The sequence below is a fragment of the Strix uralensis genome, chromosome 22 (assembly GCF_047716275.1).
Source record: "Strix uralensis isolate ZFMK-TIS-50842 chromosome 22, bStrUra1, whole genome shotgun sequence".
NCBI lineage: Eukaryota > Metazoa > Chordata > Aves > Strigiformes > Strigidae > Strix > Strix uralensis.
The window spans coordinates 9,653,256-9,667,733 of record NC_133993.1 but is presented as its reverse complement, the minus strand read 5'-3'; the positions used below and the strand labels follow the sequence as shown (position 1 = coordinate 9,667,733).

General features: G+C 68.6%; 2 protein-coding genes across 6 annotated transcripts; one reads left to right on the top strand and one right to left on the bottom strand.

Annotated features, from left to right (window-relative positions):
• The first annotated feature begins 547 nt into the window (after positions 1-547).
• CDK5RAP3 (CDK5 regulatory subunit associated protein 3) lies at positions 548-5,027 on the top strand. Of its 4 annotated transcripts, none has more exons than XM_074892268.1 (14): positions 548-583; positions 802-847; positions 1,189-1,320; positions 1,552-1,652; positions 1,739-1,787; positions 2,027-2,205; positions 2,508-2,644; positions 2,822-2,966; positions 3,097-3,213; positions 3,328-3,403; positions 3,644-3,732; positions 3,821-4,026; positions 4,517-4,688; positions 4,790-5,027. In XM_074892268.1, the coding sequence occupies exons 1-14, from the start codon at positions 578-580 to the stop codon at positions 4,853-4,855; spliced, it is 1,521 nt and encodes a 506-aa protein (XP_074748369.1). In that variant the 5' UTR covers positions 548-577; the 3' UTR covers positions 4,856-5,027. The 4 variants fall into 4 exon arrangements, with proteins under 4 accessions (XP_074748369.1, XP_074748368.1, XP_074748367.1 ...); XM_074892267.1 differs by having other exon boundaries at positions 550-583; positions 790-847; positions 3,331-3,403; XM_074892266.1 differs by having other exon boundaries at positions 550-583; positions 790-847.
• A 6,154-nt stretch (positions 5,028-11,181) lies between these two features.
• Positions 11,182-14,193, bottom strand: COPZ2 (COPI coat complex subunit zeta 2). Of its 2 annotated transcripts, XM_074891831.1 has the most exons (10): positions 14,163-14,193; positions 13,525-13,593; positions 13,237-13,318; positions 13,017-13,108; positions 12,890-12,945; positions 12,579-12,656; positions 12,224-12,275; positions 12,033-12,133; positions 11,786-11,824; positions 11,182-11,540 (listed from the first exon to the last, which is right to left on the bottom strand). In XM_074891831.1, the coding sequence occupies exons 1-8, from the start codon at positions 14,178-14,180 to the stop codon at positions 12,047-12,049; spliced, it is 534 nt and encodes a 177-aa protein (XP_074747932.1). In that variant the 5' UTR covers positions 14,181-14,193; the 3' UTR covers positions 11,182-11,540; positions 11,786-11,824; positions 12,033-12,046. The 2 variants fall into 2 exon arrangements, with proteins under 2 accessions (XP_074747932.1, XP_074747933.1); XM_074891832.1 differs by lacking the exon at positions 12,579-12,656.
• Positions 14,194-14,478: the final 285 nt, after the last annotated feature.

Here is a 14,478-nt window from a genome sequence, read left to right as displayed (position 1 = left end):
CCCCGAGGGATCCTGGCTCCGTGCTGGGGCACCCAGTGGTCCCCAAGGGACCTGGGATCTGCTCTGGGCCCCTCCCGGGGATCCCCAAGGGACCCTCGGAGGCAGCTGGGGGATCCCAGGGGGACACTGGCTCCGTGCTGGGGCACCCCGCGATCCCCGACGGACCCGGGATCTGCTCGGGGGGAAGCTGGGGATCCCCGAAGGATCCGGGATCCCCTGGGGCTGGATCTCGCCCTGGGGCACCCGGGACCGGCCCTGGGGACCCCCGAGAGACCCGCCCTGGGGATCTACGGCACTGCGCATGCGTGCGCGGCGCCCCCCCCCCCCCCATGCCCGGTCAGCCCGTTCCGATTGGTCGGCTGTGCCCCCTCCCCCGCCGCCCCTCAGCCAATCGGAATGCCGGTACGCTGCCCGGTCGCGGAGTCGCTCCCTTCTGATTGGTAGCAGGGCGGGACCCGTTGGACGCAGCGCGTTCTGATTGGTTTGTCTGCGGAGGCCGTGCCCGGGGATTGGCTGGGGCGGGGCGGGGCGCGGGGATTGGGCGGGGGAAAGCGGAAGCGGAGCGGCGGCGGGCGGCATGCAGGTGGGGGTGGCGGCCCGGGCCCGGGCCGGGGGGGAGCGGGGACAGGCTGGGCCCGGGCGGGGGGAGCTGGGGAGGTGCCAGGGCCCGGGGGAGCGGGGACAGGCCGGGCCCGGGCGCTGGAGTAAGGCGGGGACAGGCCGCGGCCCAGGTCCCATCTGGGCTCCGCCAGGCCCTGCCGCGTCCCGCCGCCCCTCGCCTCCCCTCAGGTCTCTCCCCAGGACTACCAGAACGTGCCCATCGACATCCAGACCGGCAAGCTCCTGGGTACGGCACCCCCGGCCCGACCTCCCCCGCGTGGGAGCACCCCAGGGTGGGCTGGGGGGGGGGGGGGTGACTGTGCCGCGACTCCCCGGTGGGTGGGGGCGGGCTGACACCGCTCACTCGTGTCCTTCGTCCCCGGGAGGGTTTGTCACCCCGTCGTGTGGCAGCTCGTGACCGCAGCGCTGCCCACCTCGGTGCCACGTTGGGTTGTCCCAGTCCAGACAGCAGCGGGGTGACACCACCCCCCACACACACCCCCTTTCCTCTCCAGCCCTTCCCAGACCTGATGGTCCCCCCCTCCAGGGTCCCTCTCCCCGCTGACCCCCTGTTTCCCTGCCTCGCAGACTGGCTGGTGGACAGGAGACACTGCAACCTGAAATGGCAGAGCCAGGTGCTGGCCGTGCGCGAGAAGATCAACGCGGCCATCCAAGACATGCCCGAGAACGAGGAGATAAAGCAGCTGCTCGCGGGGGCCTGTGAGTGGAGCCTGGGGGTGTCCCAGGAGAGCTGGGACACGGGCAACTGGGGCCAGTGTCGCACCAGAAGCCTGTTCCTGAGGGTTTGGTTATGGCAACCTCCCCCCAGCTGAGGAGGAGATGAGGAGTCGGTGGCACAGCCCCTTCTGAGACCCACGGTCCCCGGGCTGAGGTGGGAGAGGGTGGCACCTGGCAGACGTCCCAGTGACTGTGTCCCTCCCTCTGACACAGACCTGCACTATTTCCACTGCCTGAGGATCGTGGAGATCCTCAAGGGCACTGAAGCCTCCACCAAGAACCTTTTTGGACGCTACTCATCCCAGCGCATGAAGGTGAGCACGGGCCTGGGGACGTGTGGCTGGTGGCAGCCAGCGTGTTCGCAGCCTCCCCCACCCTCTGCTTCCTCGTCCTTCCACAGGACTGGCAGGAGATCGTGTACCTCTATGAGAAGGAGAACACTTACCTGGGTAAGGCGGCTCCGGAGAGACCCTGGGGGGTGTTGGTGGGTGGTTTTCAGTCTCCAAACTGGGATGAGGATGGGGTGGGCAGGGAAAGGGGCAGGACATGATTAAGCAGCCAAGTCCCACGGGGATGAGGTGGCTCTGCTGTGCGGCTGGGACAGCAGCCGAGGTGGCTAGAGCACCCCAAGGGCCTCATGGGTGACTGGCACGGCCTCTCAGCACCCCCTTTACCCCCCTCCCTGCAGCCGAGCTCGCCAGCCTCCTGGTGCGCAGCATCAGCTACGAGATCCCCTCGCTGCGGAAGCAAATCAGCCGGTGCCAGCAGGCCCAGCAGGACTTTGCCCGTCGCGAGGACGAGTGTCAGCTGGGGGCGGCCGAGTTGCGGGAGCGCTTCTTCGCCTCCTGCAAGCAGTACGGCATCACCGTGAGTCCCTGCACCCGGCCCCGTGGCGGAGGGCTTCCCGCTGTGCCACCTCCCTCCCCAAAGCAGCCCCCAGACGCCTGCGTTTGGCCTCAGCGCGGCTCAAGCTGCGTCCACGTGTCACATATGATGTCCCCATGGTGCCACCTTACCTATGGGAGGAGCTGGGGGTGTGTGTAGGTGACCCCTCAGTCCTCCATCCCCTTCCTGTCCGTGTGTAGCTCCTCAAGTAGAGGGTGAAGCCATCCCGGGGGTGCTTTGGCTGCCTGTCTCCGTGCCCTGACACATCCCTGCTCTGTCCCCAGGGTGACAACGTGCGCCAGGAGCTGCTGGCCTTGGTGAAGGACCTGCCATCGCTGCTGTCCGAGATCGGGGCAGGAGCCAGCGCGCTCTCCGAGGCCATCGAGCTGTACCAGGCCTGCGTGGAGTTCGTGTGCGAGAGGTGGGCAGGAGGGGACCCCCACATCCCCTTTCCCCATCTGTGGGGACAGCGGGTTGGGCTGGCGGCTGCTCCCAGGCTCTGGGGCTCTCCCAGAGGGATTCTGGGGCGGGCGGGTGGGTCCTGGCAGGGTCCCCCCACTTTGTGCCTGGGCACTGATGTCCCTGCGCTGGCTGCCAGCTCCACGGAGCTGGTGGTTCCCTTGCTGCGGTACGTGGGGAAGAGAGGGAACACGACTGTGTACGAGTGGAGGACGGGGCTGCAGCCGCTGCGCGTGGAGCGGCCGGAGGTGGAGGAGGTGCCGGAGCCGCCGAAGGAGGACACGGTACGTCCCGGCCAGCCGGGGCCGAGCTGCGGCGCTGGGGAGAGCCCCAGCCGGCTCTGCCCTGTGTCGGTTAGGGTTAGGCTCTTTGTCCCCCAGTGTTTCAGGGGTTCTCTTGTCCTTCTCCCCGCAGATCGACTGGGGAGACTTCACGCTGGAGCCGAGCAGGGCGGGTGACAGTGCCGCTGCTGACGGGGCGGCCCAGGGCGAGGAGATCGACTGGGGGATCACGCTGGAACCCACTCCCCAGGTGTGGGACCCCTGGTTGTGTGGTTCTGGGGTCTGGCCCTGCTCCAGGGCCAGGCTGGGGATCTTGGGGGTGTCCCGGGCCCTCCCATCTCACAGGGTGCCTGTTCTTTTGCAGCAGGATGATGGTATTGACTGGGGAGATGGGGAAAGCGAGGAGGTGCAGATCACGGTGCTGGAGGCTGGCACCGAGGGTGAGCACGGCTGAAAAGGGACACGGGGGGTCCCAGCGGGCAGCAGGCAGCACCCACCCTGCCTTTCCTCACCCTTCCCTGCCTGCAGTGACCCTGGGCACCCTGCCTGTGCACGAGGGGGGGGGGTCTCCACTAAACGGTGCTGTGGGGTGATGCTGAGCACCCTGTACGGGATGAGTTGGGGTGGGGGGAAGGTGGAGATCCCTTCCCTGCCCCATTCACCCCTGGCTCATCCCCCAGTGCCCGAGGGGGTGGCCTGCGGCTCCGACGCCCTGACGCTCCTGGAAAACACCGAGACCCGCAGCCAGTTCATCGACGAGCTCATGGAGGTGAGGACAACGCGGCAACCCCGGGGCAGGGGCCGCCCTGCCGCCGTCCCACCGCAGGGATGAGTGTCCCTGGGCTCTGTCCCCGCAGCTGGAGCTGTTCCTGTCCCAGCGGCTGGTGGAGATGGAGGAGGAGGCCGATATCGTGGCCGTGAGCCAGTTCCAGCTGGCGCCCACCGTGCTGCAGGGCCAGACCAGCGCCCGCGTGGGCTCCCTCCTGGCCATCACCCGGGCTCTGTTGGGCCAGCTCTGCACCCGCAGCATGCAGCACCTCTTCATGATCCTCGCCTCCCCCAGGTCCTCTTTCGGGGGGGTGGAAAAAAAACCCCAAAACAAAAACCAACAACCAGGGGGTCAAGGGCTTGAGGGGGGACCATGGGGCTCTGCGGGGTGGATCTGGAGCGGGAGATTCAGGTGTCCTGGGGTGGGGGTGGGCACTTGTGGGGGTGATGGGGGGCCTGGCTCTCCCATCCTCTCGCCCAAACAAACCAACCAGGGGGTCAAGGGCTGGAGGGGGGGACCATGGGGCTCTGCAGGGTGGATCTGGAGTGGGAGATTGAGGTGTCTTGGGTGGGGATGGGCACCTACGGGGGTGATGGGGGGGCCTGGCTCTCCCGTCCTCTCGCTTTGGGGGTGTGGAAAATAAAAAAACACCAACCAGGGGGTCAAGAGCTTGAGGGGGGACCATGAGGCTCTGCAGGGTGGATCTGGAGCGGGAGATTGAGGTGTCCTGGGGTGGGGTGGGGGGGCGATGGGGGTGATGGGGGCCCCGGCTGTCCCCGCACAGGTACGTGGACCGCGTGAGCGAGCTGCTGCGGCAGAAGCTGAAGCAGGCGGAGCTGCTGCTGGTCAAGAAGGAGACCATGAGGCAGAAGCGGCAGGAGGCCCTGGCAGAACAGGGCACCTTGGAGCCCAAACTCGACCGGCTGCTGGAAAAGACCAAGGAGCTCCAGAAATTGGTGAGGGGGGGGCGTGTGAACCCTGCAGGGCCCCCCCCCCGCCTCTTTTTGCCCCCCACACTCCCTAATACACCCCCCCACTCCCTGGCTCTGTCTTGCAGATCGAGGCCGACGTCTCCAAGCGCTACAGCGGGCGGCCGGTGAACTTGATGGGTGTCTCACTGTGAGCCCCCCCCTGCACCCCCCGGGACAGGCACCCACAGAGAGAGGGGCAGGGTGGGGGTCCTGCTCCCCACACCCCCCCCTCATTTCCAGCTCTGGGGTGCTGGTAACGTGGCCGTGGCCTCACTGGGGGGGGCGGGGTGGATGTTGCTGAATAAAGCCAAAGCGCTTCTCCCACCCATCGATCTGGACTTTGGGGTGGGGGGGGGGAGCCCCTAAATCCCCTGCTGTGCATCAGTCCCTGGGGGGTGGGCCCTGGGGTGACCCCAGTGACGTGGGACCCCTGTGCCCTGTCCTTGGGGTGGCCCTTGGCAGGGCGGGGGGGGGCTCTCTCCTTCCTGGGGGGGGGTGGGGGGGGGGGGGGAGTGGGGGCCACGGTGGGGTGGCGGAGGAGGGGGGTGGGCGATTCGATTTTAATTTCATAGCAGAGCAGTTGATTCATGGCTGGTTGTCGCCGCCGGTGACGCCTGTAATGACTTTCCATCACGATGAAAAGTGGAGTGACACCGCTCATTATTCCTGCCGCTCGTTATCGCCGCGCTGAGGGGGGGGGGGGCCGGACAGTGAGCGATGGCCCCCATTAATCAACACCCCCCCACACACACACCACCCCCAGGCACCGCCACCCCCATCCCTTCCCATCAGCCGGTGGGAGGGCAGAGCCCGGCCCCCCTGGCCATACTGGGCTCTACTGGGACATACTGGGCTGGGCGTGGCTGGAGCCCCCCCAACCCTCACTCAGCATCTCTGGGAGGGGCCTGACACACCCCTACACGTCACGCATTGCCCCCCCCCCCCATCAGCCCATTGGTCGCTGTGCTGCTTTTGTCCCACCCCCCTGACACCTTCCAGCTGCTCATTGGTCTCTGCTGTGGGTCAGCGCCCCCCCCCCCCCCCCCCCCCCCCGAAGGGCTGGGTGCTCTGTGGGGCAGGAGGGGTCCCCCAGTGGGTCCAGGGGGGTCCCATTGCCTCTGGGGTGCTGCCGTGGGGGGGGGGGGGGGGGGAGTCTGAGCCCAGCGGGGGTGGGCTTGGGGGGGGGGGGGGGGAGCGCCCATGGGACCCACTTGTGGGGCTGGGGGGGGCTCCCGGGGGGGACCACAGGGGATTTTAGCAGTCAGCACCCGAGCGAGACGTTGGGCTGGGGGGGCCCTGTCCCCGTCCCTGTCCCCACTGGCTGTGGGGCCCTGGACCCCCCTCCTGTGGCTCCCCGTGGGGGGCAGATCCTGGGGTGCAGCCCCCACCCCATCGTGGGGGCGGCCACCACCGCGGGGGGGGGGGACAACACGTGGGTGAAGGTCACAGAGAGCCACCCAGGCTTCGGGGCGCCCCTCATTACCCCGCTAACGGTGATTAACGGGCAAATTAAACGGCGTCTCTAAATCCGAGCTGCCTGGGGATGGAGCAGGGAACCGGGGGGGGGGGGCTGGGGGGGGCCCCATCCTGCCAGGGCAGAGGGAGCTCAGCGCCGGGACTCGGGGGGGGGGAAAGCGGGTGCACCCGCGGGGTCACCATCGTCTCCATAGCGAGCGGTGGGGAAGGCATCTGCCGCGGGGCGGGGCGGGGGGGTTCCTGGCCATAAAACCCCCTTTATCCACTGGAACTAACACCCCCCCGCCGCGGGGCTGCCCCCCAACCCCTGACCCCAGCGGGCCCCCCCCCCCCTTCCCTGACCAGCCCTGCGGGTCACAGTGGCCATTGCCCCCCCCCCCCCCCCCCCAGGTCAGGGCTGGCGAGGGGGGGGCAGTGGCACCGCGGGGGCTTTAATGAGGAATTAAATGAGTCGGCAGCAGGGTGGGGGGACCCCGCGGTGCCCCCCCCCGCACCCCTCCGCTTCGTTAGGGCGGCGGCGCGGGGCCGTTATTAATATCGCTGTCTGGGGGCCCCGTCCCCGCCATCCCATCGCGCATGAAATATTGGCCGGCGCCGCCGATTGCTGTTCCCATTATCTCCGACATTAATGACAGAAAAATAAAATTCCCCCCCCCACACTCCTGGCTGCTGGGGGGGGGGGGCAGCAGGCGCTTGCGTGGGTTTCCAACCCCCCCCCACACACACACACACACGCACCCCGTGTCCCTCGGGGATGGGTGAAGGGACAGAGGGGACCCAATCCCAGGCAAGGACACCCCCCCCCAAAATGCTGGGGGGGGGGGTCCCCTGCGGGTCCCTGTCCCCCACACGGGGTGACTGTCACTGGCTGATGGGCCGCAGGAGGGGGGGGGACACTGCAGCCCTGGGTTGGGGGTTTGCTCCAGAAATCAACAGACAAAGGGATGAGGCTGGTTTGGGGGGTCCCAGCCCCCCCCCCCTCTGGCTGTGTCCCCCCCCCCCAGCTCCGATGGGGCCAGGGACCGGCTCTGCCTCCCCCTCAGCGGCTCTGGGGGGGGGCCCCGGCTGCCAGCGGCCTTGTGGGGCCCCGGCTGCTGCTCCATCTCACCTGCCAGGGAGGAATTTAATTACCAATTAAGGGCCCTTCCATCTGTTTGAGGCCTGCCCGAGCCCCGCGCTCCCCTTTAATTACATCGCTGACAGCCATTTCACTCAATTAGCTGCGAAGCGCAGCAGAGAGCCGGCGCGGGGGCACCATCTGGGGGGCCAACCCAGGCCCCCCCCCCCCCCCCATTCCCTCTGCCCCTCACGATGTCCCCAACTGTCCCCATGACTGTCCCTGCGCCATCCGGTGCCTTTGCTTGTCCCCTGCATCCCCCCCCCCCCCCAATCCCTCCATCCCTGCATCCTTCCCTGCATCCCTCTGTCCCCCTCCTCGCCCCCTCCATCCCTTTTCAGCCTATTTTTAGGGAGAAGAAGGTCTCCAGGGGGTGGGGGGGTGCTGACACCTCCTGCCCCTCACTCCCCCGACCCCCCCCCCCCCTCGATTCTGCCTGCGCTTTCCTACGGGCAGACACTGCAGCTGCTTAATGGGCTCTAAATTTCCTCGTTAAAACAATACGGAACGGGGCGACAGATGCCCCAGCGCACCCGGGGACGAATGGATCACCCGGGGGCTGGGGGCGACAGCTTCGTGCGGGGGGGGGGGGAGGGGGCAAGGGCTGGACCCCCCGCCAGAGCCGCTTCGGGGGTCCCGGGTGCTGGGGGGGTCCTCCAGAGCCTTGGCAGGGGGTGAAGATAGAGAGAGGGGGAGAGTTGAGGTACCAGAGAGGGGAAAAATCCTCGTGGTGTATTTTTGGGGGAGTGATCGGGGCTGGATGGGGTGGGGGGGGGGCTCTGCGGGCAGTCACCCCCCTGTCCAGCAGCACCCATGGGTGGGATGAGCCTGGGGGGGCTCAGCCAGGGGGTTTTGGGGGGAGTGGGGGCTCATTGTGTGCAGCCCAGCCCCACAACGTGGCCAGGGAGGGGGGGGACTGCCCCCCAGCCCCAAGCTGGTCTCTGGGGGCTTCCAGGGCCCCCAACCCCACAGGAGAGGGGGGGGTCACCAGCCCCGTGCACAACCCACACACCCCCCCCCAGCGAGGATGCTGCAGTGAGGTGGCCACCCCCGGCCGGGCCATCCATCACCGCGACAGCCCGGGGACAGGCGAGGAGGGGCCCCCTCCCTCAGCACCCCAACCCCTGCTGCCCCCCCCCGCCCCGGGGTCTTTTTTTCCCTCCTCTTTCCCTTTCTCTTCCCTTCCTCCCCCGGCCGGGAGACAAAACCCGGCTGACAAGATGGAGGCCAGGCCATCAATCAAGGCGGCCGCTGGAACCACCTCTCCCCCCCGCCCCCCCCGGCTAATGAATCCCCTTCCCGCCGCCGCGGCACCCCAGCACCCCCCGCACCCCCAGCGTGGCTGTGTCCCCCCCCCCCCCCCCCCGTCCCCGGTACCCTGCACCCCCCAGACATCGCCATCATCTCCCCCACGCACTCGGGGTGCCAGCTGGGGTGGGGATGGATCAAGGGGGACGGGGGGGACGTGGTTTGGGGGTGACGTGGGTTTGGGGGTGACATGGTTTGGGGGTGACGTGGGTTTGGGGGTGACATGGTTCGGGGGTGGCGTGGACCCAGACTGGCCGGGATTCGGGGTGCAGGGTGGCACAGGGACAAGCTGCCGGGGTTTCGGGGTCTCATGGCCGTGGGGTCAGGGTGGGTTTGGGGGTGGCATGGGGCTGGGTCCAGCTAGCGGGGACGTGGGGCTGGTGGCCCCCAGCCCTGGCTCTCCCGGGGAAGCCCCACTGGTCCGGTCGGTCCCCGTGTGCCCAGTCCCCCACGAGTGATGGCTCGGGGCCCCCCCAGCCCCGCAGTCCCCGGGGGGTGAAGCCCCTTTGTCCCAGGGCCCATGGCCTGCGGCGACGCCTTTGTCCCCGTGTCACTTGGGGGGCACCAGCTGTCATGGCCGGGGACCGCGGAGCCTTCGCGCTCCTCCTCCTCCTCCTCTTTGTTCTCTGTTCCCGCGCTGCCCGGGATGGGAAGGGGGGGGGGGACCCGGGGTCCCCTCCCCAAGGGACAGCTGGGGGGCAAACAGCCCCCCCATGATGGGGCAGCCCCCCCCCCCAGCCCGGAACAGACGGGGACTCAGGGTGGATTTTGGGGCGCCCCTGGGTTGGGGGGGGTCCCTGGGACTGGGGGTCCCCAGGGTGAGAAACCAACCACCTGCCTGGCCCCCGTGGCCCCCCACCGCCCCCAGTGTTGGGCAGAAGGGGGGGGTCCCGCCAGACACTGCCCTTTGTTGCCATTGTGGGGGGGCAAGGCTGGGGCGGTGCTGGGGGGCTGCGAGCTCCTGGGAGGGACCCGGGGGGGGGCGGTTTGGGCTGGGACCGTCCCCTCCTCGGGGACACGAGGGGGACGTGGGGGGCGAAGGGGCTTTGGGGACCCAGGGCCGGGCAGGCGGCCGCGGCGGGGGGCACAAAGAGGTGCTGGGGGTTGGGGGTCCCGGCTGTGGGGACATCTGGGCCCCCCCCCCCCGGGGGATGCGGGTGGCTCTGCCAGCTGCTCTCCCTGCCCGGAGACCATCCATCAACGTCTGCCCGGGGCACCGCCCCCCCCCCGCAGCCCCCCCCCGCAGCCCCCCCCCGCCTCTACTGCCCCCCGCAGCCCCCCGGGATCGGGGGAGCCCCCGCAGCTGGGCCGGGTAGGGAGGGGTCGCGGGGCGGAGAAGACTTTGGGGGGGTCACTGGTGTTTTGGAGGACACACACACACACACACACACACACACACACGCGCATCTTGGGGGTCCACGTGGGAGCGGGGTGAGGGGCTGGAGCAGGTGGGAAGGGAGGTTGGGGGGGGCAGAGCCGGGGGGGGGGCCGGGAGTGGGGTGCATTGGGGGGGGGTGTCCCGGAGGGACCCACAGTGGTGGGGAAACCTGAGTGGGGTGTCCCACAGCGGGGGGGTCCCTAGGATTGGGGGGGGGGGGGGAGTCGCTAGAACTTGGGGGTGCCCAAGTGGGGCGATCCCGAGGATTTGGGAGATCCCAAAGCGGGGCGGGGGGGGCTATGGTGGGGAGGGTTTAGGGAGGAGGGTCCAGGGGGGTTCCGGAGGGGCGGTTCGGGGCCGGGGGGGTGTCTCAGGGCGGAGGCTCCGCTCCGGGGGGTCCCGCGTCGCGCCCCCCCCCCCCCCAGTGACCGCCGGCAGGTGGCGCTGCAGGATCGCGAATGCGCAGTCCGGGGCGGGGCGGGGCATGCGGGGTGGGGCGGGGCTACGGCGGGTAGGGGGCGTGGCCACACACCATATAAGGGCGTGCGTCTGGCGCGGGGGGTGGGGATATGCAAATACAGGCGTGGCCGCGTCAGGGAGCGGCGGACAAGAGCTGAGCTGCGGCCCCGGCGTTAGGGAGCGTCGCGCAAGAGGCGGTGGAGGGGCCATGGTGGGATGGGGGGTCCCTAGGCTGGGTGCCCCAGGATGGGGGGTCTGTAGGCTGGGGGATCCCAGAAAGGGGGTGATGCCAAGGTGGGAGGGTCCCTAGGCTGGTGCAGCATGACCATGGCAGGGCAGATTGTGCCCTCCCGTGGGTGCAACCCCAGCAGCTGCCCCACGCATGGGCACCCATGGGTGGGCAGCATTTGGGTGCCCGGCTGCGTGCACCCATCCCCGCCCTGGGCAGGGCTGGCGGGGGGGGTGTCCTCTGCTCTTTGCCCAGACCCACAGCGCAACGATGGGGTCCCGCAGCCTCCTGCCAGCCCCAGGCCACCCTGTGGGGACCCTGTTGATCTGTGGTGGGTTAAAATTATGACCCGGTGAGAGTTCAATTTAACAGAAAACCCCATAAATGTCGCCTTTTCCTCCACAGAAAACACAGCAAAAAGCGAAAGAGCCCCCAAAGCCCGGCCTTGATGGGTGACGTACCCACAGGGACCCACTACCCCGACACAGCTGAAGGAGAGAGACACCAAATTGGGGAGGAAAACTTTATTTATGGCCAGCTTCGGCTGGGAGCGAGCGGGAACGGCGAATCAATTCTCCTTCATTAGGGCTTAATTTTTCCCTTGATATTATTAATTCTGGGGGTGGATACGAGACCTGGGAAGGGGCCTCTGGAGGTGGTGGGTGCAGTCGAGGAGGAGCCGGCCCAGGGATCCAGGCTGGGGTGGGGGGTTTGGAGCAGGGGGATGCCGGGGAAGGTCCGTGTGTCCAGCTGCCCGGTGTCCCCCTGATTCTGGGGTCCCACCTTTCCAAGCAGCTCCTCCGAGGGGACACCCCAGGGCTGTCACGTCAGCGGGGACGGCTTGATGTGCTCCTTGGTGGGCTGCAGCACCTGGTATGAGACCCCAGGGATGGGGCGGGGGCCAGGCTGACCTTGGGGGGCCCTTCCCAGCTGGACACCTGGGTTCCTTTGGCTGGGGAAGGGGGGGTACCCCTCGTGCTGAGCAATTAGGGGTGCGTGGGACCCTGTGCTGGGGTGACAACGGGAGTGGGACTCAGGCTGTGCCCCCATCTCCTTCCTGCTGGGTAAAACTGGGCAACCCACCCCCTCATTAGTGAGGCTAACGAAGCGCTTACCTGGGACACGCTCTGCTGGGACAGAGGGTTGGCATCAACCTGGGGGAGGGAAGGGGACCAGGAGTGGGGCGCTGGGGTGAAGGGGACCCAGTGGGTGCCCCGACACAGGGAGCAGCCCCTCAGCACCCATCCTGAGCGGTGCCCATGAGGCTGCCACGGTTGGGAACTTTCCGGCAGCGGCTGGACCCCGACCCCAAGCCCTGCCCACCCCGGCCGGACCCCCCCGGGCACAGGGAAGGGGTCACACCTCCTCGGTGCTGCCTATTCATGGCCACCAGTGTCCCTCCGCTCCGAGCCACCTGCCAGGTAGTCGAAGAGGACGAAGCCGTACGCTGCCGGCTCCGGGGCCTGGGAGAGGGGGATAAGGAGAGGATGAGGAGGGTGGGGAGAGGCAGAGGAGGGTGGAGGAAGGCCACGGAGTGGAATGGCCACACTCACCCGCAGGCTCAGCCGCTGGATCACTTGCTGAGGGTCGCTCTCCAGGATCACCCTGCGGAGCAGCGAGGGGCTGTGCCGGTCCCCCCGGGATGCCCCCGCCGCCATGGCTCCCTCCTGTTCCCCCCCCCGGGCACCACCGCCCCGTGCCTCAGTTTCCCTCCCTCTGTGCAAAGCCCTGAGGAAGAGCTGCAGCTACGGCAGCAACCCGGGGTGCCCAGCTCCCCCTTGGCACCCTGAGACAGGGCCAGAGATGGGGTCAGCCCCCTCCCAGCACCCAGGGGGACGACGCCACCCCCTGTCCCTGCTACCCCCAGTCCTACAGGCTGCTTGTCCCCCCACCCCAGCAGGAGCTCACCCCCCATCCACGATCTCATCCACCACCAGGAAGGTCCCCTCCATGTTGTCCAGCAGCCAGCGCTTCTCCACCTCCCTCCTGCGGGCGAGCGGGTGGGAGACGTCGCTGCACCCGCTCCTGGTCACGGCCTGGGGTCCCATGGGAGGTGCTGGGACCCGGACCCCACCCCCCCCCCCACTACCCCAAAGGAGCACTGACACCCCTCCCAGCCGGGGTTTTAGGGGACAGGGATTTCATCCAGGCTCACACAAACTGCTGCCCTGCCTCAGTTTCCCCGCTCAAGGCACAGGGGTTTGGGGCCGGGGACTCACCGCAGGAGGTGGCCGAGGGTGTCGAGGAGGCAGGCGAGCACGGCCGACAGCATCAGCTGCAGGAGAACTGGGGGTGTCAGCGAGGCCGCGGGGGTCCCCGGGGCTGCCCCCCCCCCCGCCCCCGTACCTCATTCTCCTGGCAGCCCCCCACCACGTAGAAGAAAAGGTCGACGCTGCTCCGGTAGACGACGGTGAGTCCTTCCAGACAGGCCACCTCACCTACACGGGTGACATGGGGACATGGGACAGTGTTAGAGCCCCCCCCGGACTCCAGCATTAAATTTTTTGCAACTGTGTCCCCCCCCCGTGATTGCAAAAGCTCCTGAGAGGGACCCCCCCCAACTCACCACCTGCCCGGTGGGTCTTGAGGAAGATGCTCCTCTCGAAGGCCGCCTGCTCCTTGGCCGTGGGGAAGGTGCTGTCGTAGTACTGGGGGGGTCGGGCGGGGGCAGGTGTGTGCCAGGACCCCCAAACCCACACCGGGCCCCCCCCGAAGGTCACCGCCAGGCCCCGCCCCCCCCCAAGACCCCTCAGCCTGGCAGCGGGGAGATGCCTGAGGTTGGGGGGCTGGGGGATCTGGGCAGCATCCCCTGGGGAAGCTGAGGCCGGGGGGGGGGCGCGGGGGGGGGCTTCACCTTGGCCAGGAGACGCTGCCCGAGGCTGTCCAGGATGAGCAGCGCCTTCACGGTGTACAGGGAGGGCTCCTGGGGGAGGGGGGCCGTGGCCCAAGGGGCTCAGCCCCGTGTGGGTCCGTCCACCCCCAGCCCACCCTGGATTCCCCCCCCCCCCAAGGTCTGGATACTGGGGACCCTCTTTGCTCCCCTGTCCCGTGCCCCTGCTCCCTGTCCTGCCCCCACCCCGTTTCTCCCCATTCCCCCCCAGATCCGTTTCCCCATTTCCCCTCTTCTTCCCATTTTTCCCATTTCTCCCCTCTCCCCCCACTCCCCCACTCCCTGTCCCCCATCTCCCCCCATTTCACCATGGTCCCCCCTCTCTGCCCCCCTCCTCCCACCACCAGCCCCTTCCCCTCCCATTTCCCCCCACTCACCCCCATTTATCCCCATCCCCCCCCGGTTTTCCCACCCTCCCGTTTTTCCCCCCTGTTTATCCCGTGGATTTTCCCCCCGTTTCCCCCCCCATGTTCTTTACCCCCTTGTTTTTCCTCCCGTCTCGTCCCCCCCATTTTTCCCCCATTTCTCCCCGCTCCCCCGGTCCTGCCGCAGCCGCACGAAGTTCCCGGGGGGGCTGCGGAGCCCCGGTCCCGGTCCCGTACCGGTCCCGCGGGCTCCATGACTCCGCCACCCCGCCCCCCCCGGCCCGCTCCGCCCCGGCCCCCCCAGCCCCGCACCCCGACTCCTCCCCGCACCCACAGCCTTGTCCCCCTGCACCCCGGGCTCAGGGCCCCTCCCGCAGCACGGGGGGAAAGGGGGGCGGTGTCCCCTGGGCGGGGGGGGTCCCGCACCCCAGCGTGCTGCATGGAGGCAGTGGGGGAACAGGGGGGGGCACATGTGCGGCCATGGGGGGCTGTTCCCCCAGTGCCCCCCTCCCACACACAGGCACCTCCTTTGGGAAAGGACTGATGGGGCGGG

Coding starts and splice junctions, on each gene's coding strand:
- CDK5RAP3 (XM_074892266.1), top strand. Junction 2,967..3,096: donor AGCCGCCGAAGGAGGACACG/GTACGTCCCGGC, acceptor TTCTCCCCGCAG/ATCGACTGGGGAGACTTCAC. Junction 4,689..4,789: donor CCAAGGAGCTCCAGAAATTG/GTGAGGGGGGGG, acceptor TCTGTCTTGCAG/ATCGAGGCCGACGTCTCCAA.
- COPZ2 (XM_074891831.1), bottom strand. Junction 13,109..13,236: donor CAAGACCCACCGGGCAGGTG/GTGAGTTGGGGG, acceptor TCACCCGTGTAG/GTGAGGTGGCCTGTCTGGAA. Junction 12,946..13,016: donor GGGGCTGCCAGGAGAATGAG/GTACGGGGGCGG, acceptor GTTCTCCTGCAG/CTGATGCTGTCGGCCGTGCT.